Source organism: Lissotriton helveticus, chromosome 4_1 (assembly GCF_964261635.1).
Source record: "Lissotriton helveticus chromosome 4_1, aLisHel1.1, whole genome shotgun sequence".
Classification (NCBI taxonomy): Eukaryota; Metazoa; Chordata; class Amphibia; order Caudata; family Salamandridae; genus Lissotriton; species Lissotriton helveticus.
The window spans coordinates 1062148699-1062174308 of record NC_136063.1 but is presented as its reverse complement, the minus strand read 5'-3'; the positions used below and the strand labels follow the sequence as shown (position 1 = coordinate 1062174308).

The window sequence follows — 25610 nt, the reverse complement described above, 5'->3', positions numbered from 1 at the left end:
GCTATTATTTCCCAGATGGTCTGTACAGCTAGAAAGCTGTCTTTGCCTTTATTTTCTACTCCTCTGTCTATGAGCTAGTCTCAAAAGGTATTCCCTTGCTCTTTATAGGGATGTGACAAATCATATGTGGGGTATTTGTTGGTTATTGTATAGCTATTCTACCTTACCACGGGAAGTGTTCTTCCTGGGTGGTGTGTGTACAATGTTCCAGGAATTGTTCTTCCTGGATGGTGTAGCTCCTTACGGAGGATCCAACAAGGTCCTCTTAGGATTGTTATCTTCTTTCCTTCTCGAGAATTTTTGTATAGTTCATGCTGTAGGCTTATCGCGATATGGTTTTTGCGTCTTCAAGCTCTACCTACTGTTGTGGGACTTCTCCTCTGAGACCCACAGCAGTGGCATAGCTCTCTTTGGAGCTTCCATATTTGTATTTTACGGTTCTATCCTGCCTCTAAGGATGCAGACTTCTCCAGAGTATTGTTGGGTTTACGCCATGACTGGCTTGTCTCAGCATGTCCACATTTTCATTTTCTTGTCTTTGGCTGTCTTTCAAGCATTTTGCTGTGTTTCCACCCTTTTTGCCTAAGTTGGCTGTGTTAGCTGTAAGTCAGTGTCTCTTGTGAGCATGTTGTTCTGTTTAACTTCCAGAACAGTTTCTGTGAGAAGATGGCCTGGTATATGATGTTCACTATTCTAGTGAGCACCTTGCACCAGTCCAAACAACCCTTATGGTGATGGTTGTAAAGTCAACCTTATAGACCAGCTATCCTAGGGGTAGCATGGACAAAAGCAGTCTTAGGCTAAACTCAAGAGGGCATGTGAAGCCAGCTGTTTTACCACATGCAAACCTTTAATAAGGACACCACACAGGTTATATATTCAAAATATATATGTATTTATTTCTAGAACAACCCTCTGAACTCTTTATGAGCACAAGCGCATAACAAGTAACTTAATATAACATACAAAAGTTGCACAAATATGGATAGGCCCTGGTGGCCCGCTAAACCATATACTAAAATAGTGGTATAAGAACCACGTCACGAACAATGGTAAGGCCTAGGGCCTTGGGAATCGCTGGGACTACACTGGACTAACAGTTGTTAGGAAGCAGGAGCCCCACGGGATGCGGGCGCAGTGTCTAAATGGACACGCGTGCACACATAAAAGTCAATGGGTGCGTAAAGTTAGAAAGTTAAAGGTTTAGGAGTCTTCCGACTGGACTAGAACCTAACCACTTGAAACTAGGACACTAGGAGAGTTACTCTTCACAGGAGCACTGCAGTACTCGTGTTACCTCACCCACAGGAAGCGGGTGCATAGGTCTCAAAGTGTGTCGGGTTTCGTTGTGGAGTTTTATGGAGCCTTGGAGAAAAGATGCTGCAGGCGACCAGGAGAGAAGAGTCCGGTTGGATCCAAGAGTGGATCGAGGATGAAGAGTACTTGAAAGCAGAGGCGACAGTGTCTGGGTCACTAGCCAGCGACCAGGATGGAACCAGGAAGGAACCAGGCGATGTCGGGAAGCAATCAGGTGCTGTTGTGAAGTTTGCCTCCGCAGCCACGTGGACCAGGAGGTGTCGACAACGACCAGGAGCTGGGCACGGCCGGTCCTACGAAGGCTCTCGTTGTTGGTGGTGTCGGTTCTCGGTTCGGAATCAACAGGCCTTGGCAAATGCAACCCACGCAGGAATCGAAGATGGCTTCTGAATCAGACCAGCAAGGTCCGATGGGCTGCTTCTTTTCAGGGGAGCAAGGGCCATTCTGTGGCAACCAGACCAGCATTGGAAATTCAAGGTTTCGTCGTCACAAAGGCCACTAGCCAACGGGCAAGTGACTGGACAGACGCGGCGAGCAGGAAAATGCAAAAGGGCCCCACACAGCACTCGGTGAGTGTGGAGAGGGGATCTTCGGTGCAGTTGGTGCTCTGGGCTGGGGCTTCTCAATCCCCAATGCACAACTTCGAGGGTGCCTCAGAAGTTGCACGGAAAGCAATTTGCTGGCTTTCCAAGATGGCCGGTCCCACGTCTCGCGTAGCCTCCACGGGTCTCAGCTTTGCTGTGGCTGTGGATCGGGCTGAAGGAAGTCTGGAAGTCCGGGACTTGTCAGGCTCTGTGTTCGAGCTCCGGCGGGAGCAACGACAAAGCAAACCGTTAAGCGCTTGATGGTGCCTGCTTGCACAGGGTGGTCACTCCTTGACCACAAGGGAGATTCTTCAGTCTTCTACGTCGAGTAGGATGTCGAGGGTCCAGAGTTTCGTATCAGAGTTTCAGTCAGGATAAATCTAAAGTCTTGGGACTCAGCTCCTACCTATATACCAAATCTAGGGTCTGGATTACCTGCTAGGTCCCTCCTATGGGTGGGACCCAGGAAGGGGGTGGTTACACCCCTTTCCCTTTGTCCAGTTTCGCGCCAGGGCTGGGGCTGGAGTGCCCCAGCACCGGTTTGAACTGGACTATGCATGGGACACCTTGTGTGCCCCAGGCAGTGTCTCATTTCATTCAGCCCTCCCTGCCCCAATACACTATAGCCTGGCTGGGGTGGTGCTAGCACCTCCCTGTGACAGGAAACCTATTGTCCAAGCCTCCCTCGCTGGAAGGACTCCCAGCAGCAGGAGGTCAGACTTGTGTCTGTGGCAGCAGCATCCATTTTGTGATGCTGAGGCTCGGTTAACTTTAACCGGGATTAATGGAAGTAACATGTCTTCTTCCTCTAGAAGGGTGGAATGCTACTCCCGTCGCCAGAACTGGCGAGGGGGTAGTATTCTAAAGCGTATGACACCTTACACGACATGTTTTGATAAAGCAAACCAAAGTTAGCATCTGACCGCAAGGTACATAATGCACTTAAGAGTATATGGTATGGCAATATCCCAGAACAGCTATAAGGACATGGTTCCGAAAGCTGCAGACAGGCTCAGCTCATGCTGGAGCACCATCCCACATAAAACCAAGCACTCTGCCTTCAGGATTGTTAAGGAGAAGTGTGGCTCACTGGTTAGAGGAAGCAGACCTGGAAGCAGAGGTCAGCCCGGGACCAGGGTTCAATTCCCGGCTCGGCGGGGTCTTGAGTCCTAAAATGTCCATGGACTCGACAATTCTCGCTCCGGTGCCTACTCGATTCACGGGTTCACACTCTGCGACTCTGGGCAATAGCTTGCTTAATCTCCACAACGGCCCCTCGCGGCGGGATGCCTGGCTTTCACCTTGCGGATACCCTGCCGGGGTTATCTCACAGGGGAATACCAGGACGGGTTCCCTAAGCAAGCGCTTAGAAACCGCTTGGTGATTTGCGCTATATAAATTCCTGTACATTTACATTTACATTTACATTTACAAGGCCTGCCATAGGAGTGACTTATAGGTGCATATGTGTCTAGATATAAGGTTAGACATAGGAATACTATATCTAAGCAAGGGGTGATTACACGACCTTGACCCAGCTGAGTGTGAAGAACTCGGTAATTTTCGCTCTCAGGGAATACTTACTAATATAACAAAAACTTGGCACAGAAGCTGAAATATGAAAAAGACATCTTTATTAAACACAATTAAGTGAGACTACGTCACCCAACTGCCTTAGCAATTGAATGAGGCAGTCTGCTGAATGGTCTCAGCACAGACCTTTTATACCATTTATTATGCCCTAGGCACACATTTTCTCTTTGAAGTACACTGTATGATGACAAACCCACTTTTCAGTTTGTCCAGCCCAAAATTAAACATCAAACAAACCCATAATAAACATTCTTCTTTAGACAAGCTGGACAAGACCCATAATGAAAAGGCCCGCAGCCCACATCATAAATAGACCATAAAGAAGGAACAGAAACAGATAGGAGCAAGATAAAGGGGTGTGTGCGTGTACAATAAACATTGCAATGTCCTGCTCTTTGATCTCTATCTGACCAGCTGCCTAACAAGGAACTGGCTCAACGAGGTCAGCCTCGGGCAAGGGAGTCAGCTTTTGCCAGGTCATGCAGGAGTCAGCACAAACCCATGCTAAGGTTATGTCCTTAAATACTTGTTCTGCCACAGTGAGGGCCTACTGTGAGGGCAATCCACAAAATGGCTGCCGTTCCCAAAATGGAACCTGAGGATTCAGGACGAAAACTCTGATTTCAGGGTGATTCTGTCATTTGAATATGACGAAAATGCTTGTGCATAGTGTACTAGCCATTCTCGGTCTGCTGATATCAAAATCGTCATGATACGACGATGTTTATGACACAGGTCCAACATTTTCAGTACCACAGATGCTCCTTTTGCCCTCACATAGGCAATAACCTATACTCACACTAGTCTGAGTCCAGGTCTATATTTATCAAATCATCAAGATGTTGCTGAAGCATAATCCTATTACTTAACGACTCTCTCGGGACAGGTCTCCTTACACACGCAGTAGCACAAAGGCCATATATGGCAGGACCAAATAGGGAATGCCTCTATCTGTAGTATGTGGTATAAGACCACACACCCAACAATTAGTGATGTTCACTACTAACTGGTGTCGATGCAGAAACTATTCAAAAAGAATTATCAGTAAACTCTGACCTTCTAACTAGTCCATGTTCAGGTAAAATCTGGAAAGAATGCAAAGAAGTAGAAGTAGGAAGAGACATAGGTTGGGAGGTGGGTACAGATGTGAATTGGGCAGCAAAAACAATCCCACCCATAAAAGACAATGCCATGTTTAAAAAAACCACTAGGAAACACGTCATTAAGAACATATAGACAAAGTATTGACCGCTATTACAAATGAATCATAATTTTCCACAACCCTAAGCAAAAAGTAAATCTTAAAATGATCTAGTAACATTTTAGGTCTTCCCATGCCTTTATGTAATTCATTATATGTTCAAGTGAAACAGTCGTGACCCTCATTAATGCTCAGAGGTGAAAAGGGGATACTCTTTCACAGAAAATGGACTTTATTCTGCTTTTACTAAACAGAATACTACTTTAAAATAATGCCAGCAGAACAATAAAATCAACACGTAGTCTATACAATCACACGGAAACCTCTTGTGAAACCAACTATGCCCAGAGTCTGTTCAAAAAGCCTCTCTGGCAGACTTCTATTGTCCAATCAAGTCTGCTCCTGTTGTTGCATGGGCCTTTGGATTCAGGCCTCCCATGCTCTTGATGTTCAGTATCTGTTGGAGTGCCCTCCTGGCAAACACTCATAGCTCATTCACAAAGTCTCAATGTCTATAGGCAGTGCACTGTATCTCTCCTCTGCGGCAGACATTACAGATATTGTGCGCTTCATTGGTCAATGGGCACAGATCATCTCGTGCAGACCCGGGACCATTCTCAGACTCCAACACTCATCATTCAGTGTCAGAGGACGCTAAGGCCGCTCTTTCATGGGCACCAGAATGGAGTGCCTTTTGCCACTCTTGGATCCTCCGGTGCACTGCACTTTCCATTGAAGCAAAGGAAAAAGGGGGGTGCGTGGCCAAAACTCAGGCCAAGGTGCTCAAGGGACTGCACACTGTCAGAGGTTAACCAGCACATAACAGGCGCTTTTTTTGCACTAAAATCTCAAGGGACTGTGGCAAAAGCAGCTCCTTCTTCTTTTCTGATGTTGAACGCCTTCTGATGAAGCAAGTGCGATGCTTTAAACAGTTCACTGTACAACAAGGGGACTGCAAACAGGTGGCCTGCGATCTTCAAAGGGGTGGCCACAGCCATGGGACAAATCTGCGTTGAAATACACTGTCATTCCCAAAGGCAATACAAAAAACAAAGGCAATAGGCAAAACAGTGCCTCTAGTCTCTTCAATTGGGTTTCCGTGTGAGAGCATATCTTTCATCATCATAGCGACATGGGAATTCTATCTGAATGGATGTCCTCATACATAGTGGCATGTCTAATGGGGCAAACACATTTTATCTCAATGATACACATAGGTGTTCCTAAATTCCTCATCTAGAACATCTCAAAAGCGTGATCACATACATGTTATCATAATAATTGTGCATCAGGTGGGACTATGCAATACAAAAGCTAATTATCAAGATGTGGAAACAAAAGACAAGAACTAGAGAGTCCAGGTATTTCCATTATTTATAATACATCTGGTCCATCAAAAATTAAAGCAGTAAAAAGGAACTAAAAACCAATTTTAGAATAGGCATTGAATTTGTCATATTAAAAAAACGTAGTGTGTCTCCTATTGAGGTGGAAAGCTTATCTTACTATAGTATTGAGGCAGTTAATCAGTCCTAACAATCCTAACAGTCAGACTGGAAAAACATCCGAATAGGCCTAAAGAAAATTCTTAGAACCAGTCTAGTTATGCAAAAGGGAATTATACATAAGATGGGGGTCCATGGTACATTACTGCAATCTGAAAGTGTGAACCTGAACAATACACTGATAATAATAAAAGCTGACTGGTGAAAGGAATACGGAAAAGAGAATAGGACACAGCTAAAATCCCCAATAACTAGGCCTGATGTGCTTGGGTGATAGTCAGGCATGTGACCCAATACCAAGAGTATGGGTGATGCACAAAAAAAATTCACAATAGTCTACAAATTTAACTCTACTGTTGGCCACTACACCATATACGGTAATCTCAGCTAATGTTCCAGTTCCTTCTTCAGGAAAAAATGAAACCTGGTTTCTTTTACGGTCCAGAGCCATAGGAAAGCCACTTAGGAAGCAGAATAAAACTGACTAATGTGAAATAGAAATTAGGTCACCATGTACAAGAGTCACAAATCTATAATTTATCCTTGCGTCCAATCAGGATATATAATTTTAGGGCTGCCTGTTCCTTACAGGAAAGGGCAGTATCGTGACTACAAATGACACAATTTGCTGTTTATTTTTCTTCAATACTTATAGCCAAATTTGACATACACTGGTGAAGTGTTGTCTGTCTGGTTCACAATTAAAAAAAATCATATCTGTGAATTTCAGTATCAGCGAAAATTTTACCCAACTGTTGACAGCGACACGTATCGTCATACATGTCACAACAATACGGGTGAATTTGTAATAATTTCTTAAGCAGCAACATACAACATAAAACATGCAAAAACGCACAAAACGGACGTCAAGCCATCAGATATGCTCGCTGTAAAACGATAGCATACATAAATGAGCGGTGACACATAATACCGTGTAAGGATACCCTCCTTTTTGACAGTAGATCCCCAATAGTGGGTATCTGCTGTCAAATACAACCAGCAAGAACAATTCATGATAGATCAAAATACACAAACATGAAAAACGCATGGACATTTCTTTAGAAAGGAGTTGCGCAAAAAAAAAAACCATCTCATTTCAACCAACCAACCAAACTCACGTGTCTTGGCATAAAATTCCCCAGAGAAATCCATGAATGATCTGTGAGCAGAAGCGAAAAGGAAAAAAATACACAGCACACAAAAGAGAGACATTTCTTATAATAAAACAGACATCAATTGTAACATTTAAGCAGAAGACAAAACATGATACACATTAACAAACACAAAAATACATTTCCATTACTTAACTGTTACCATCTTGTCAGTCACCTTGCAGCATTTTTAACTTTTAGATGTAAAATCCTCTCCCTGACACCTAAAATTAGCCTTGTGCCACAATCTCCATTATAAAAAAAAACTTCTTAATTGGCAAATCGTTCTTACTTATTCATGTAGGCTTCAAAATTTTAGTAAAAGGCTGCATCTTATTTTTTTTGTCTAACACTTTTGCAACACTTCGTTTTCTGTCAAATAAAAACGACTAGCAGACATTATTTTTTTAGAGCAAAAATACAAATGTCATGATGTTGGGACCTTCCAAGAAACCTTTTTTATATTTCCCTTTGGAATTAAGTCTTTAGCTTTAAACCCGAAATTCCACCTTTCAGAGGCCTGTTTAGCAATGTTATTCTGCATTTCACAGAGACAAGGCTCGAATTTAAAAGGTCACAATGCCAACATGACAGAGACAGAAGGCCTACTACATTTACTGTGAAGGTTTCACACATATCAGTTTTTAGAACACATGTTTGCTACCACCCTATACAATGGTACTCATTTTAGCAACCTAACATTGATGAACGTCTGAAATGGGTCCCGCTAAATTTATAACCTTCAACCCTGATATTAAACACAAACCTCTGCACCGGGCACATTGGCTCACCGAGCTATGAAAAACAACCTAACAACCCAGAAGTTTGTATTATGCACAAATGTAAGCATTTACTGAAAGCCAGAGACACTTTCAATCTATGGTAAATGACAAGAATCTGTGTTAAAAAACTATTTAACTCAATTTCGACTTTTGTCTTTGGGGCACTTAAAAATAAATATACTATAATTGTTTTACATATTAATCATCCTCAGGATGTTCTTTACACGTTATAGATATTAGACATTAGTCATATCTCATGTAAATCCTTGGAAAATTTAGTTTTTTTACGCCTGCGCCAAGTGAAAACCAACATGCAAATTACCTAATTACACCGTAACACATAATTTAAATCAAATTTTAATACTAGGAGGTCATAGTATGAGTATTAAGCTTTATAAATATCAAAAAACGATTTTAAAAAGCACTTATTTTTTTCTCAAATAATTTTTCCATAATTGAAAATTTTCAACCAATGAAACCAATTATCTGTTTTTATGATAACTCCACATATAAAGGTAAGCTGCATCCCTTGCCTATCATTTTTAGACGCATTCATTTATGCGCCTAGGCACAAAAAGCCTAACTTAAAACATGACATTTTTCGCGCCATTTTTAAAGGACAATCAGTATTTAGCGACAGAAAGGAAAATATACTTCAAAAATGCTTTCAGAGAGGAAAACCGCATTTGGAATGTCTTCCAGTGATACAAAGTGATTAAACTTATTTTTGTAACCCTCTAAAACACTATTCTGAAATGAAAAAGGCCAACTGTGATTAACTAACGGCTAAGTCCTGGGCCAAATAAACATTCCAATGCTATTTATGGCCGTCGAAAAATATCTGCTGCCTTAAGGCAGGAAAGGCTGAAACCTGAAAGAGTGCTGAAACCTGAGCACGCTTTCAGTTTACTGAAAACAGACATTTCAAGTTTTTAAAAATGCGCGTGCAAAAAGATGCATTTAAATCTAGCAAGAAAAAATTTACTTTAGCTGAAGTGTTTGCCTTTAAAAAATGCTACAAATTTGTTTTGCTACCAAAGGCACAATTATTTTTGAGGCCCTTCATATTCCTAGTGAATGTGAATTTTAACTTTATCTATTTTAAGCATTTAACAGTTTGCACATATGCGTTTTTGCTTAGTCTGTAAATTAAATAGCAACACATAGTGATTTTTAGCATGTGACATAGAAAATTGCTGGAGTGTTATTTAATTTCTACTTAATATTAATTAATCTGACATTTTCTTAACAGACTGAAAACATCAAGAAACCTACAAACACATTGAGCTCATTGCAGACATAAAGAGAAAAGATTTAAACACTCAGGACACACAATACAGCGCTGTAGCTATTACTGAAGTTACACTAATGAGAAAAACCACATAGACATTGAAACACACATTGAACCCACAAATCGACACTCAGGACGAAAACAAAGCCATTTGTAAATACTAGCTGTAAGTCATATTTACAAGAAGCACGTCGCAATAGGGTTCCGAAAGACTGCAAAAAACATAGCCCAACAGACTGCTGTATGTGCACGAAGCCACAATACACTTAATTCACTAGCTTTGGCTGGCAGAACACCAAAAATCGTTCTGCATATCTCCATTCAATAAAACTGCGCAGAACAAAGGATCCTTGTTTTGTATTATGTCATATTTTAATTCCCTGGGGATACAAAATCACCAAGGAAGAAATATGTTTTTAAATCTAAACCTATTTAGATATCCCCTTTAGGGGAAGCCGGCTAATCCATACGTATACAAAGTTGGCCAACACAAATCTCCAAATTCGCTAAGATCAGGCATCTTATAGCTCACTAATCTAGCTTCAAACTTCAAGGGGCTATCTCTATCGATACACTCGTAAATATACAAGACCCTCGGTTTTTGAAATAAAACTAAGGACCAAACAAACTCAGAACCAATCAAAATCAAAGAACCAAAGAACAAAGGACTGGGAGCGACCCACTTATACTTAACTCTTACTTTTACTAATCAAAAATGTTATGCAGATTCTAACTGTCAAGTTCTACATGACCTAACGGTCTTTTTAAGAATACTCACGCCAAAAAGGTTATCAGTCAGGAGTGACAAAATCAGGAAGATCAGAAATATACTGGGCCGCAGAATCAAAGAATCTCGAGAATCCCCGTGCACAGAGTACCTTCTTAGTAGAATCTTGCTCTGTCCTCCTCAGTTTTTTCAGTCTCCTGGCACGATCACTCCCACAGAAAGTCACTTCTCTGATGATTCCCGCGTTAGGGCGCCAACTGAAGAACTCGGTAATTTTCGCTCTCAAGGAATACTTACTAATATAACAAAAACTTGGCACAGAAGCTGAAATATGAAAAAGACATCTTTATTAAACACAATTAAGTGAGGCTACGTCACCCAACTGCCTTAGCAATTGAATGAGGCAGTCTGCTGAATGGTCTCAGCACAGACCTTTTATACCATTTATTATGCCCTAGGCACACATTTTCTCTTTGAAGTACATTATTGTTGGTCACTCCCAGGACGTGCACACAAAGCACTGTATGATGACAAACCCACTTTTCAGTTTGTCCAGCCCAAAATTAATCATCAAACAAACCCATAATAAACATTCTTCTTTAGACAAGCTGGACAAGACCCATAATGAAAAGGCCCGCAGCCCACATCATAAATAGACCATAAAGAAGGAACAGAAACAGATAGGAGCAAGATAAAGGGGTGTGTGCGTGTACAATAAACATCGCAATGTCCTGCTCTTTGATCTCTATCTGACCAGCTGCCTAACAAGGAACTGGCTCAACGAGGTCAGCCTCGGGCAAGGGAGTCAGCTTTCGCCAGGTCATGCAGGAGTCAGCACAAACCCATGCTAAGGTTATGTCCTTAAATACTTGTTCTGCCACAGTGAGGGCCTACTGTAAGGGCAATCCACAAAATGGCTGCCGTTCACAAAATGGAACCTGAGGATTCAGGACGAAAACTCTGATTTCAGGGTGATTCTGTGATTTGAATATGACGAAAATGCTTCTGCATAGTGTACTAGCCATTCTCGGTCTGCTGGTATCAAAATCGTCATGATACGACGATGTTTATGACACAGGTCCAAAATTTTCAGTACCACAAGTGATCAGCCAGTTGTGTCAGTTTGGATGGCCAGCCAGGGATGGCAAAAGATATGCTGCAGCCCATGGTAGGCCTTGGGTGCACATATGCCCTGGCTTCCTATAGTACACTATACAGGGGCTCATAAGGTGAGCCAATATCCAATTAGTTATGTACCTAAGGTACATGGAGTCCATTTTACAGAGAGAGCAGATAGCCTGGGGCCCTGATTAGCAGGATCCCAGGTCAACTAAGTCGAAAACCAGCTAAACACAAGGCAAAAAATCTGGGGTAACCATAGTCAGGTATCCACCTTCCTACAGTTTCTATTCCGATTTCAGTTCTGACACTGTATGTGGATACACTCTGAGTGTGTTCACAGGCACTGGGTGCCTGCTGGTCTAATTTGTGTCACAGGGTTTGCCGCGCTCTATTCCGTGTGGTAATGCCTACTCTTCACTCTCTGATGTTAAGTAGTGCTTATGTCCTTTGTTCTTCCCTTATGGCTCAGGCCCTGTCTGGTTTTTCCTTGTCGACAGTTGGTTCTACGCCTGACGTGTTGCTGCTGCACATTGTCTTGTGCCCCCCCCTTTTTCCCACTCACTTCCCAGGCGGGGGCTCCAGTTCCTCTGCTCATTGCCTCAGCCGATGGTATCCTTAGAGGTCTCTTTGTTCACGGATGCTCATTGTCATTTTTACAATGCCTGTATATGGTTATATATACATATTTCTGACAATATATGCATGTGATTGGCTGTGTTTTTGACATATGTCATGTTCCGCTATGGTTGGTACCTATTGAGTGGGCTGCTCTATTTGTCTTTCACTTTCTTGCAATAAAAAAATTGGTATATATATCTATATATAGATATATATATATATATACACACACACACACACACACACTGTGAAATGGCACACATACTATGTTTTTCCTGCTGCAGTATCTTGGGTTACTTAGCCCCAGATTCTGGCTCACTCTCTTTCATATGAGAGCAATCCTTATGTGTGTACCCGACTTGTGTCGGTATCCTTTAATCACTGTGCCTCTTTGTATGGTTGGTCAGTATGACTACCTGGTGATATGTTCAGTGTCTTTCTGCCGACGCATGTGTGCTGTCAGTGCTACATTAAATGGGCTTTTGTAAATATGCGGTGTGACTCCCACGGTCCAAACTGTCTGCTTACGTGTATCCCTACTATCCACATACATATATATCCTTGTAGTCATGGTTTTGTATCGCTATACATGAGTGACCTCTGTCTCTACACATGTCATTCTTGGCATCCACTGTTGTGCTTGCTCTTTGACTCTGTCTTTCTCTGGGACTTTATTTTTTGCAGATCCATGGGATCCTGCGCTCAGTTCAGCTTCTAATTCTCATTGCAGAAGCCTATGGATTTTGGCACACTGTTCCCACACTCTCACAGTTTTAGTAGTTGTAGAAGAGTAGGGTAGGCTTCCTATGGTTACCCCCACTTTTTGCTGTGATTCTCTGTTTTTTTTACTTTAGTGTGGCTGTGGACCTGCTAATCACGCCCACAGCCCAGCTGTTCTCGCTCTAAATTGTTACCATGTACTTTAGGTACATACCAGATTGGTTACTGGGTCACCCTTGTGAGCCCCTGTATAGTGTACCGTAGGTACCCAGGGCATAGATGCACCTTAGGCCTACCAGGGGCTGCAGCATGTATTGTACCACCCCTGGTTTGCCTCCCAAACTGACACCATAGGTCTGTTCACACAGCCTGGGTAAGGTGGTGTAATCACCCCTTACTTAGATATAGTATACCTATATCTATCTATACATATAGACACATATACACCTATAAGTCACTCCTATGGCAGGCCTTAACAATCCTGGAGGCAGAGTGCTTGGTTTTATGTGAGAGGGTGCCCTAGCATGAGCTGAGCCCCTCTGCAGCTTTCGGAACCATCTCCTTATAGCTGTTCTATGATATAGCCATACCATATACTCTTAAGTGCATTATAATCCTCGCGGTTAATGCTAACTTTGGTTTGGCTTTACGTTGTGTCGTGTAAGGTGTCAAACACTTTGGAATACTACCCCCCCCCCCCCACCAGTCCTGGCGGCGGGGGTAGCACTCCACCCTTCTAGAGGGAGAAGACAAGTAGTTACCGGTTTACCCGGTTAAAGTTAAACAGAGCCTCAGCATCACAAAATGGATGCTGCTGCCACAGACACGAGTCTGACCTCCTGTTGCTGGACGAAACTCCGGCAGGGGAGGCCTGGACAATAGGTTTCCTGTCCAGGGAGGTGCCAGCACCTCAACAGTCAGACTTTAGTGTATAGGGGCAGGGAGGGCTGTATTAAGTGAATGCTTTCCAGACACTGCCTGGGGCACACAAGGTGCTCCATGCATTTCCGAGTTCAACCCGGTTGCTGGGGCACTTTGCCCCAGCTCTGGCGCGAAACTGGACAAAGGGAAATGGGTGTAACCACCCCCTTCCAGGTCCACCCATACATGGGACCTAAAGGGTAGTCCAGCCCCTAAACTTTTTTTTTTTTTTGTAAACAAATTTTTATTAATTTTTTTCTTCAGTCATCTTAACAACATTCTTACAGTTCAAGCAGGGCCATCGCTTCGAAGGTCCTATCCTCAGAATACAAAGCAGGAGTATCCCATACCCAATACCTCTCGCCTAGCCCCCCCACCCGCCTCCCCCTCTACCCCCACCCCCCCATGTCAGTGTGCCCTCCTCTAACCCCCTAATGAAATGACAGAAACCCCTTGCGCTCAGGCACCTAACTCCAACCATTGGTTGTATGCAGCAACTTTCATCTCGGGAAACCGATGGTTCCAGTTAAAGAATCAGGTGTGCTCTGTGCCCCTGCGCTGAGTCCGCATCTCTTCTCAACCTAGTGCGGGGAAACCAACTCCAGTCTGCATGTGTCTAGGTGGCCCCGTCCCCAGTGTGCTCCCCCGTGTTCCCTGCTCCAATCTCCAGACTGAAGCTCCACTACCAGCGCGCCCCACGCTCTTGCTGCTTTTAGCGCCTTGTCATTAGCGGTACGCCTGGCTAATTGTAGTCTGAGCGTCCCTTCACTGCTTGCCCAATTCAGGAAACTCCCTCGCCATCTCTGAAAGCTAGGTCCCGCTCTTGACTTCCAATGCATGGTGAGCTCCCTTTTTGCCATGACCAACCCCAAATCATAGAATTTGCTAGTAATTTTTGTGGCGGGTGTGTGTGGGAACCAAAGCAGAAGGCAAGCTCCCATACCCACTTCAATCTGACGCTCCGTTACCCGGTTCAGACACGCCACCACTTCCGTCCAATAAGAAACCAGCCCCGCGCAGGACCAAAACATATGACCAAAATCCGCACCCTCTGCATTACATCGGTGAAACATCGAATGAGTCTCCCCAAAAACTTGTTGAATTTTAACCGGCGTTAGGTAAGCCCTGTGCAGCGTGAAATATTGGACTAGTTGAAACCGGGCGTTGTGTGTACCTTTCCAGGCCCTCCGCACGAGCTGTGGCCATGTCGTCTCAGGTATAGGCTTGCCAAGGTCCTCCTCCCATTTATCCTTTAGCCTATCCAGGGGCAAGAGCCCCTCCATTGCCAGTCTCCTATAAAAACAGGTGATAGCCTTGAATGTGCCCGCGGCCATCGTGACATACTGACAGCCCAACGATGTGGGGGGCTCTAACAGTCCCATCTTCCACTGTTTCTGGATTACCGACACTAGGGCGGCATGTAGCAAAAAGTCTCCCCTTGGTAGATCAAAGGCACTCTGCAGATCTTGGAAAGGTAACAGGGCGCCGTCCCTATATAAGTCCCCGATCATGTGGACCCCGCGCTCCTCCCAACCTGCCAGCGCTGACCAGTCTCCGCCATGTGGAATGGCTGTGCACATGCCCAAAGGAATCTCTGGGGCATACGGGTCGGGAATTCCCGCTCGTTTCTAGCTGCACAACCAGCATTGTCGGATGGTGCGCTCCTCAAGAGTGAGTTGATCCAACCTAAGTTTTTGCTGCAGCACTATGAAGGACAGCACCTGGCGAGGAAAAACTCTGCCCTGCGGCCCATCTGGGCCTCTAAACTCGCGCGCCACCGCCTGTGTAAGCCACTACAGCTGCGCCGCCAAGTAGTACCACTCAAAATCTGGGTCTGCCAGCCCCCCCTCCTCCCACGGCCGCAGCAGGGTGGTCAACGTCACTCGCCGTCTGCCAGAGCCCCAGATAAACCCTGTCACCATTGATCACAGCGTCTTGAAAAAGGAAGCTGAGATCCACACCGGTAAAGTGCTGAAGAAGTACAACAACCTCGGTAGGACCACCATCTTTAGGAGCACTATTCTCCCAGCTACCGACAGCGGAAGGGTTCGCCAGAACCCCATGCTACCTCTAATTCCCCTCAGCGCACCACCTACGTTTCCTTCCAAAAGGTCAGAGTGGATACGGTATATGCGAACGCCCCGGTACCACAAGCACTCAGACTCCCAGCGTAGATCCTCTAGCGTCAGAGTTAAGGGGAACAGGCAGGTCTTAGTCCAGTTAACCCACAACCCCGATAGCCGGCCAAACTCCCGGAGAAGGACCCGGGCCCCCGGCACGGAATCCTCCGCATCGGCCAGGTACAATAAGAGTCCAGCTCCTAAACTTAGTATAAGTATAGGAACCCAGTCACTAAGACTTTAGTTTACCCTGGACGAAACTTTGAAACATAAATCCTGGACCTTCGCCATTCCACTTCGACTGGAAGACAGAAGACATCTCCCTTGTGGTCAAGGAGTGAACACCCTGTTCAAACAGGCACCAACAGCAACTTTGCCAGTCTGCATTTTTGATGCTCCCGCCGGATCCCGAAGAATCTGCGACACAGAACATGGACTTCCAGACATCTTTGACCCCGACCTTCGCTCTCAGCAAAGCTGAGACCCGTGGCGGACACGAGAGACGTGGAACCGGACCTCCTGGACATCCTGCATTTTCCAAGCTGCACTCACTTCACGAGGTAACTCGAAGTCGTGCATTGGGGTGCTTGAAGCCCCAGACCCGAGCATCATTTGCACTGAAGCTCAGAGGCCCCCACTCCACGAGTGTCCCGTGGGCCCCGCTTTTGCATTTCAGCTCGACGCGTCTTTGTGGTTCCTAGTCCATTAGCTTATGAGCCCCCCGAAGACTTTCCTTTACATCTTACTTGCTTTCCTGGTTGCTCCAGGCTTTCTCCAACTTCCCTACAAAGGAGAAGTTCTTCAGACCTTGCTGGTCTGCACCGAAGTCAATCTCTTCATTCTGCATGGGGTGCGTTTGCCCAGGCTTGTTGTGTCCAGTCCGGATAACAACACCGCAGTCAACTAGATCCTTCGTGGGACACCTCGAATCCAGCTCCTGTTCGTCGTCGACGCCTCCTGGTCCTCGTGGGTGAAGAGACAAACTTCACATCTTCACCTGAATTCACCCGACATCTGGTGGCATCTTTTTATCGCCGTCCTGGTCACTGGCAAGTGACCCAGACTCTGTCCCTTCTGCTTTCAGGTTCTACAGATCTTCGATCTACCCTTGGATCCACCCGGACACTTTTCCTCTACTCACCTGCAGCACTTCTTTGCAGCTCTCCATTGAAAACGACGACGAAACCCGACACGAAAAGACACCTATGCACCCGGCTTTCCTGGGTGAGGTAACACGAGTGCTCCGGTGCTTCCGTGGGTCTTGACTCTCGAAGTGTCCTAGTTTAAAAGGGTTCCATCGTAGTCCATCCCGAAGTGTCCTTAAATTGTATATTTGTAACTTCTATGTTTTCCATAGAAAGTCAATGGTAACCCGCGGCTGTGTTTAGACACTGCACGTGTCTCCAGTGGGCCTCCTACTTCCTAACCTTTGGTTGTTTAGAGTAGCCCCAGCGATTCCACAAGCCCCAGGCCTGCTTTCTAATTCTCTTGTGGTTCTTATACCACTATTTTTGTATATTGTTTGTGAGGCCCCTAGGGCATAACGTATACTGTGCAACTTATCGTATATTAACTGAGTGACTTGTATTGTATTTTTACCTCTGACCTCATAAAGAGTGCAGAGGGGTTATGTTTAGAATAAATACATATATATTTGATATATACCTTGTGTGGTGTCCTTTCATTTGGTACTCAAGGGATTATAATTGGTAAAACAACTTGCTTAATACGCTCTCTGAAGTCTTAGCCTGATGACTGCTGGCCAATGCTACCACTAAGATAGCTTTCTATAAGGTTGACTTTACATCTACCATCAATAAGGGTCGATTAGACTGGTGCTAGGTGTCCTCTAGAACTAGTGGACATCATATGCCAGGCTACCTTCTCACAATAGTGGCTCCACCTTGTGGTGCGGAAACGTTTCACAGTAGAAAACGGACGTCAGCACGCTGGAGGGAACTTGTATGGCTCCACTGACGTCATAGCCGTGGACAACATCAGGGCGGAGCCATGCGACGCCGTCCCCTGGCGCGCAGAGATACTGCTGAAAAATCTCCGGATCCAGACTGACGCTTGGAGGATATTCTAAGTTAAGGAATCTACGGCTAGGCTGTGTCTCTACCAGATACATTGTAACCACAGGTAAGTAACTTGTTCTTTTTTAGTTATTCCACTGATAACTAGCTGATAAGCCAGTTGTTTCATTAAGCACCTTGCTGCTTTTTTGGAGGTTTTACTCACTACATGCACTAGGCAGACCCCCAGGATATAGCGGCATGGATTAGCAAATTAAGCGGCACAAAAATGGAAATTCAGCGGCACAAATATGGAAATTTAGCGGCAACTTAGCGGCATTTTATTTGGCGTTTTTTCCTACAACAAACACAGATATCTTCGTTTTTTTAGTTGTTTATTTACAATGTAGACACTTTGTTTGGCTTCAAGGCTGCATATAGGACATAAACTAATGAATAAATGCCCCAAAAGCAATCCCCCCAGGGCCCGCCGCACACTGGGCACGCTGCAGAATTACTTAGAGTAGTGGTGAGTGGAATAGTATTGTAGAGTGGCATAGAGTTGGCATAGAGTGTTGTAGAGTAGTTTATCTTTTCGTGTATTTTTCTGCTTGGTTTTTATCGCAATTAAGTTTCACTCATAGTGTCACACAAAAAGCATGGAATGACACACAAAAGCACGCTAAAACCATGGAACTGTCACACATAAATAATCTGAAACTTGGCAAACATTACAGTATAATAATTCATGCACTAAACAAAACGTCAAAAATATTTCCATGTGCTTTTATCCGAAGAAAAAAGTACAGCTGCAGCATTATTTAAGCAATTAACTAAATACAGTGTAAGGAATGGATCACCTCTGACTCCCGGCCGTATGCCCTGATTTCTGCGTTGGATGGAGCCTCGTGCTTAAAATGAAGTTCTTCAGCTGTTTTTTTCCTGAATCAGCTGAAACGGAGCCGCCGTAGAACATGCAGAGAAAAAAAACAACACTGCTTCTCAAATTCTGTTTGCTGAAGGCAGGGGGTCACGGTGCCACTGCTCCCTGCTTTTGTGAGCGTTTGTTGTGGCCTGTCAGCATGGAACAGGCTCCTCCCACCGGCGAGCAACAAAAGCTTCAAGCTTTCTCGGGAAGAAATGGGCTATTTGGAAGTCTCGAGAGATTGAGGGGGGCGCTGACTGGTGAGCCATTTCCTTTTCTTTCCCAACCAGAATGCGAGGGACACTGCGCAGCACTGCTCCCATGATGACGCGGGAGGGGGAGTCGCACTGCACCTCAGTGTCAGGGTGTAGTGCCTTCTCTGAGAGACACTGCGCAGTACTGCTCCCATGATGATGCGGGAGTGAGGAGTCGCACTGCACCACAGTGTCAGGGTTGTACTGGAGTTACTTTGAAGGGTAGAAGTTTACTTTTGAGTACTGCCATATGAGAGGGTGACAAGCTGCCTTTTAAAAAAAACTAACAAAAAAATATATAAGGTGCGCCTAGAGCACGTTTAGAGGATGAAATAATTTGATGGGGTTCATTGCATAGTGGCACGATACCGTAGTGTATTGAGTCGCCTAAGATATCTACACTTCATGGAGATCCGAACAGAGGAGGCCATTGCTATTTCAATCATCATACGACACTGCGGACCACTTCCCCTTTGATGACGCAGGAAGGGGGTGGGAAGGGGGAGTTGCACTGCACTATAGTGTTAGTGTCAGGCAGACCCTCCAGGATTTCGCGGGCACTTTTGTAAAAATCGCGACATTTTTACAAAAGTGACGATTTCGCGGCAAATCGCAAAATCGCAAAATCCTGGAGGGTCTGACTAGGAGGATCATTATCACTTTCAGTCCAGCATATTATTTAGAAATCTTTTATCATCTCCCTCTCTTTCGGTGTTCATGTAGAGATAATCAAGTAAAGTTTAAATGTGAAAAGGGTAGATATTTTGCATACAGTATATTTTATTAATTTGATGCTTTAAATTGACTGTGATTTTATGATGCTTTTAAAATCATAAATGGCATCAGTAGTTCTTTTAACTTTTTTTTCAATTTCAGAAAATCATCCTCTTGGCACACGGCACTCCGTACAAAGAAGAAATCTGAGAAGGATAAAGAAGTTAAAAGAGGAGAAAAACTTGAAAATGGTTATCGCAAATCTAAAGAAGAACCGGCTAATAAGGTCTCTGTAAAAGTGAGTACAGGACTATGCATATTTTCAATATATGAAGAAAAAGTACTGTACCATATTGTATTGGTACTGTCTTCTGTGCTGATACATACAGCGTATGCTTTGATTTAATATTGTTAACTTAAATCTCAAAATACAATCACTATATGCTCATTGACCATTTACTATTACGATTGTGCAGGATTAAATTGTGTAATCTATTTAATGTTCTATTATAGTTAACTGCAGATTCTCTCCATTTGCAAAAGATTATCTTATAGTATGTATAATTCTGTATTGAAAGACGTAGAGAATGGATCTAGAAACTTTTTTTGCAGTCCCTTTGTAAGCCACAAGGTGGCACTTTGGATCTCTGCACTGAGACTGTTCTGCTACGGAAATGATGTACTGGGCCTATATGGGCACCCCTTTTCCTTTCTTTCAGCCTCACGAGAATGTAGGTCTGGAGCTCCCTCTCATCTCTCTTCCAGTGTGCAAGGGATATCTCCCCCTTAAAACAGAGGTATCTGTTAGAGACATCTAGCTGCAGATTCCTTAACTTTGAATTCTCCCCAGACGCCAGACTGAAACTGGAAATTTCAGCAGTACCTCTACGTGCTGGGATACGGCATCGTATGGCTCCACGGTGGTGAAGGCTCTGGATTTGACGTCAGTGGAGCGATATAAGTCCCCTCCTGCGCGCAGACGTCAGTTTCTTTTCTGTGCTGCAACGCCGATCTGGAGAAGCGGTTCCTCTGGCCTTCTGTTTTTAGCCGACTTCTACACCTTTTTGCATCTGTGAACAGTGTACCTATGCCTTCGGGTTTTAAGACATGTGAGACCTGTACTCGAAAGATGTCGGCTACAGATCCACATTCCATCTGAATGTTGTGCTTAGGAGAGCACCATGACTCTGAGGAGTGAGACGCCTGTAAGAGGCTGAAACCTCAGTCTTTGCAGTAGAGGATAATGAAGTTGCTGATGTCAATCTCCTTCCCGCTGTGAAGTTCCAGCGCATTGTCAAATTCAAAGATGGCCACCGAGCTGGAGCTCCCCTTTGAAGCTCCGGGGCAAGGGATCACCTTTTGGTGATATCCCTGGCTATGCCCCCCATCCTCCCTGCTATTCTACAGCCCCCTACTATGAAGTCTGCCTGTAACAGAATGATTTGTTTGTAATCATCTGCAGAAGGCCGTGATGGCCGCGTGAGCACAGAGCTCCCCGGACCCTCGCCACTCTTCGCATTTTATCCTGACTACATCCTGAATTTCTGGACGGCTTATTGCAGAGGAACCTTAGCTGATGCCATAACTCTTTTCAAATTTTGATTTGGACTTTGGGTACCGAAACTACGCCGTTTTGAACTTTTGGGGCCCACCCGGCGGTGAGCCGGGGTCTTGGTGGATTGTAACGCCGGGACGGAGTTGAACAACATCGGCGGAGGGGTTCGCCCCTAGTAGCCCTATTTCAACTTTCAGTTTCGCTTTCGATTTCTGGCATTGTCGAACTGCGGGGCAGTTCCCATCGGTGTCCAGCCGGCTCAGTTGAAGTGTGCCTCTGCCCCTTATGCAGTCGGGTCGGGCCGTGACTTTGCCTCGGCCACGCGAGCCTGTTTTTGTGGACTGTTGTTGCATTGCCCGCTAGCGGCCATTTTCACTAGGTCTCACGGGTCCCTCCGGGGCGCATCTTCCAGCATGGCTGCCAGGATCGAAGCCGAGAAACGGAAGACTAAGGCGCCCCTCCGAGGGGGCCCGGTCCAAACCAACGTTATGGACCGGTACACCCTATCTAAAGGATCTCCTGGTGGCGCTAGCCACCCCCCGGGGGACCCCAAGGACGATTCCACTGCCTCTACGGATCTGTCTCTTCAGGACATCATGGGCACCATTGCCAGTATGAAGGAGACCATAGGTCAACAGTATGAGGCTCTTGCCAGTAAAATCAACACAGTGGAGATCGATGTCACCCTGATCAGAGCCGACCTAGCTAAAACCAACGAGAAGGTGAAATCATTGGACCTGAAGACTTCTAGCCTCACGGCCGACGTGTCTGAGCTTCAGACCGAGACTGGTACTCTGAAATCGGCTGATGATCTCCTGTCTCAACGGTTGGAGGATTTTGAAAACAGGGCAAGGCGCAATAACATTCGCGTCATAGGTGTTCCAGAGAATTCCAAGGATCTCCCGACGGATCTCCTGGTTGAGGATCTTGTCCTGAACCATCTTGCCCCTTCTGGACTGAGCAAGTTCTTTGCAGTTGAGCGCGCCCATCGAGTTCCGGGTGGTAAGCCTAAACTGGGCGCCCCTCCGAGGCCTATCATCGCAAAGCTTTTTCACTTCAGAGACCGTGATGCTATCCTGCAGGCTTCGAGGGTGAGTGGCCCGGTGAAATTCGAGAACTCTACAGTCAACTTTTACCCGGACTTTACTCAGCTCGTCCAGAGGCAAAGGATGGGTTTTCAGGTGGTAAAGTGACGTCTTCGGGACCTGGGCCTGAAATACGCAATGCTTTTCCCTACTAGGCTTCGTGTGGAGTATGAGGAACGGACATTTTTCTTTGATCGACCAGAACCTGTGAGTGACTGGCTGGATTCTCTGCCTGCCCGGAGCGATCGCACTGAGCACCCTGGTGGCGCCGAGGGTGGTGAGCCTCAATGAAACTGATGACTCGGCCCCTATTTCCCGATACTTGACATTGATCAGCTGGATTCTAAGCTTTTTCTACGTATGTTTTTCATTGCTGTACGTACTAAGGGTGGCGGGGGAGATGGGCCTCTTTCCTCCTCTGGGTCTTTCTGTAGATTGGGACTGTTAGGGCCACAGGCACACTGCATGTTGGGGTGGCTATTTAGTCTACTGCAGGGGTGCAGGGAGGGGGGAGTTGTAACGGGAGTTGGTTGGAGGGTGGGAAGGGGTGTTTGTGAGTTTGTTTTTCTTTCTCAAGGCGACGTATTGGTTTCTTTCAAGCTTCGAATGTTCTGCTCTTTGTGGGGTGACTCATGCATTATCTGTTGGGATGGGGGTAGTGGGTTGAGGTTAATGTCTTGGAATGTTAATGGATTGGGGGACCGCATAAAACAGGGTGTGGTGCTGCAATATCTGCGTCGCTTGTCTCCTGACGTGGTGCTTTTGCAAGAGACGCATTTGGTGGGAAATATGTGTCAGGCTATGAATAGGTGGGGTTATCGACTGGTTGCACCCTCCGGGTTTACCACTGGTTCTAGAGGGGTGGGTATTTTGGTTCGGTCTTCTCTCCCTTTCGAGATTGATGACGTAATCCTCGATGGCAGAGGGCGCTACGCCACCCTCACCAGTAGGTGGGAGGGTAGGTCCCTAACTTTGCTCACTGTGTACGTTCCACCGGGTCTCCAGACTTCTACCTTCTCCGATATTGGTCGTCTGTTACTGGAGCTCCCTGAAGGTATCCTCCTCATGGGTGGGGACTTTAATGCGGTACTTTCTGGTACTTTGGATCGTCACCCCCCCGGGATATTTCTAACTCTCAGTCATGGCTACGTGGGTTCCTGGACACTTTTGGTCTGGTGGACTGCTGGAGACTGATGCACCCGACACAGAGTCAGTACACCTTTCACTCTGGGGCCCATGGGAGTCTTTCCAGACTTGATTACATCCTCATGCCCGCTGTCCAATCCTCTTCTGTTAGGGAAATTAGACACTTGGCTCGGGGCATTTCCGATCACTCTCCATTGTGGTTCTGTATGGATACTGGGGTGAATGTTGAGGGACGGGTTGCCCCTATCAACCCTTGGCACTTGCGTAATCCCAAGACCCGTCACTGTTTGGTAAAGTCCCTGGACCACTATTTCCTGGAGAATGAGGGGTCTGTTTCTTCCTCTGTTTCACTATGGGAGGCCTTTAAGACTGTTATCGTGGACAGGCCCTATCCTTAATTGCGGAAACTAAGAAAGTTAGGAATTGGGAGGTGGTGAGTCTTGAGGATGAAATATTGGAATTGGAGGCTGACCTAGAATCCGGTGTCACCCAAGATAGACTCCACGCCCTTGCTCTGAGGCAGCTAGATTATAAATCTCTTGTTACTGATGCTGCCAAGTCGATGTATAGGGAGCAGCAGGGTAAACTGTATGATGTCGGGGATAAGGCGGGTAAACTGATTGCATGGCTTGACAAGAAGGAGAGAGCGAGTCATGTGGTTCCTGTGATTCAGACTTTAGATGGTGTGAGTGTGACTGACCCGAGTGAGATAGTGGAGTGTTTTGCGGATTATTTTTGTGGTGTGTACTCCCCGGTGTCCGACAGGGATGAGGAAGACTCCCATTCATTGTTGCGTGACATCACGTTGCCTTGCATTTCTGAGGAAGATCGGAGGTGCATGGATGCCCCGCTGTCCGTGGATGAGATTGCGATCGCGATTCGTTCTCTCTGTTCGGGCAAGGCTATGGGCCCGAACGGCTTGCCTATCGAGCTGTACAAACTGCAACCTGATAGAGTCGCTCCATATCTCTGTGATATGTTTCTGGAGTTACGTGACCTGGGCACTCTCCCTTGTGACCAGCGTCTGGCAACGATCATGGTCATTCCCAAGGAGGGTAAGCCACGGGACCTTTGCGCCTCATACAGGCCCATCTCCCTGTTGAACGCGGAGCCTAAGGTTCTTGCTAAGGTTCTCGCTAATCGTTTGCTCTCTGTTATCTGTGACCTGATCCATCCGGATCAATCCGGTTTTATACCACATCGTAACACTGCCCTCAATCTGAGGCGGCTGTATGGTGTTCTTGCGAGAGCAGGGTCTCTTTCGGAGCCGGCCATCTTGGCCTCCTTGGACGCCACGATGGCCTTTGATACGATTGAATGGCCTTATCTCTGGGCCGCCCTTGCGAAATTCGGTTTTGGTTCGGAATTTGTCGGGTGGGTGCAGCTCTTATACAAGGAACCGTTGGCGCAGGTCGTTGTCAACGGTCGTGTGTCCGCGCCCTTCGTTCTCGGGAGGGGTACCAGACAGGGGTGCCCGCTATCCCCCCTTCTCTTTGCTCTGGCTTTGGAGCCGCTTGTGGCCTGGCTCCGATGGGAGCCGTCGATAAAGGGCATCCGGTGGGCCCCCGATTTTGAAGACCGAGTTTCATTGTATGCAGACGATATACTTCTATATCTTACCTCTCCTCGTAAGTCTCTTAACGTCTTGTTTGATGTCCTTTCTTCGTTCGGCAAGAATTCCAGATTGATTATAAATTGGTCGAAATCCTGTGTATACGCCATATCGGGTGGCCTTCCCTCGTTGCCAAGTAGATTTCCCATTCAGATTTCTCGTTCCGGTTTCAGGTACATAGGAATTTTTATATCACTTGATCCGGCTGCCGCTATGAACACAATCTCCTTCCTCCTCTCCGTAGGTTGAGACTAGACGTGGCCCGGTGGCGTAAACTCCCGTTGTCGCCACTCGGCCGCGCCGCACTTTTTAAAATGATGTCTCTGCCTCGATTTCTGTATGCACTCCAGAATTTGTTCGACGTCATTCCAGCGAGCTATTTTCGGGAGGTGGAGGGCTTACAGAGACGGCTCGTCTGGGACGGCCGTGCACGAATTGCTCTCGTAAAGCTGACTCTCCCCTGGTATGACGGGGGCATAGCGCTCCCGGATATCAGGTGGTATTATTGGGCCTCCCAGCTGTCCGCCATCAATCACGCATTGTATGCCCCCAGTCCGAATCCGGCTTTCAAGATGGACAAGCATCAATTGCCGGGCGGTGACTACAATAGGGCGCTCTACTCTCGGGCAGCAGGGAGTGATTTGACTGGACC

General features: G+C 45.9%; 1 protein-coding gene across 2 annotated transcripts in view; it reads left to right on the top strand.

The window, feature by feature from the left end:
* Positions 1–25610, top strand: part of TRIO (trio Rho guanine nucleotide exchange factor) — a 4034553-nt gene that overhangs the window by 3055940 nt on the left and 953003 nt on the right. For both annotated transcript variants that reach the window (XM_078687660.1, XM_078687659.1), the window contains exon 50: positions 19723–19858. In XM_078687660.1, coding sequence (XP_078543786.1) covers positions 19723–19858 — 136 coding nt within the window. The remainder of the gene's footprint in view (positions 1–19722; positions 19859–25610) is intronic.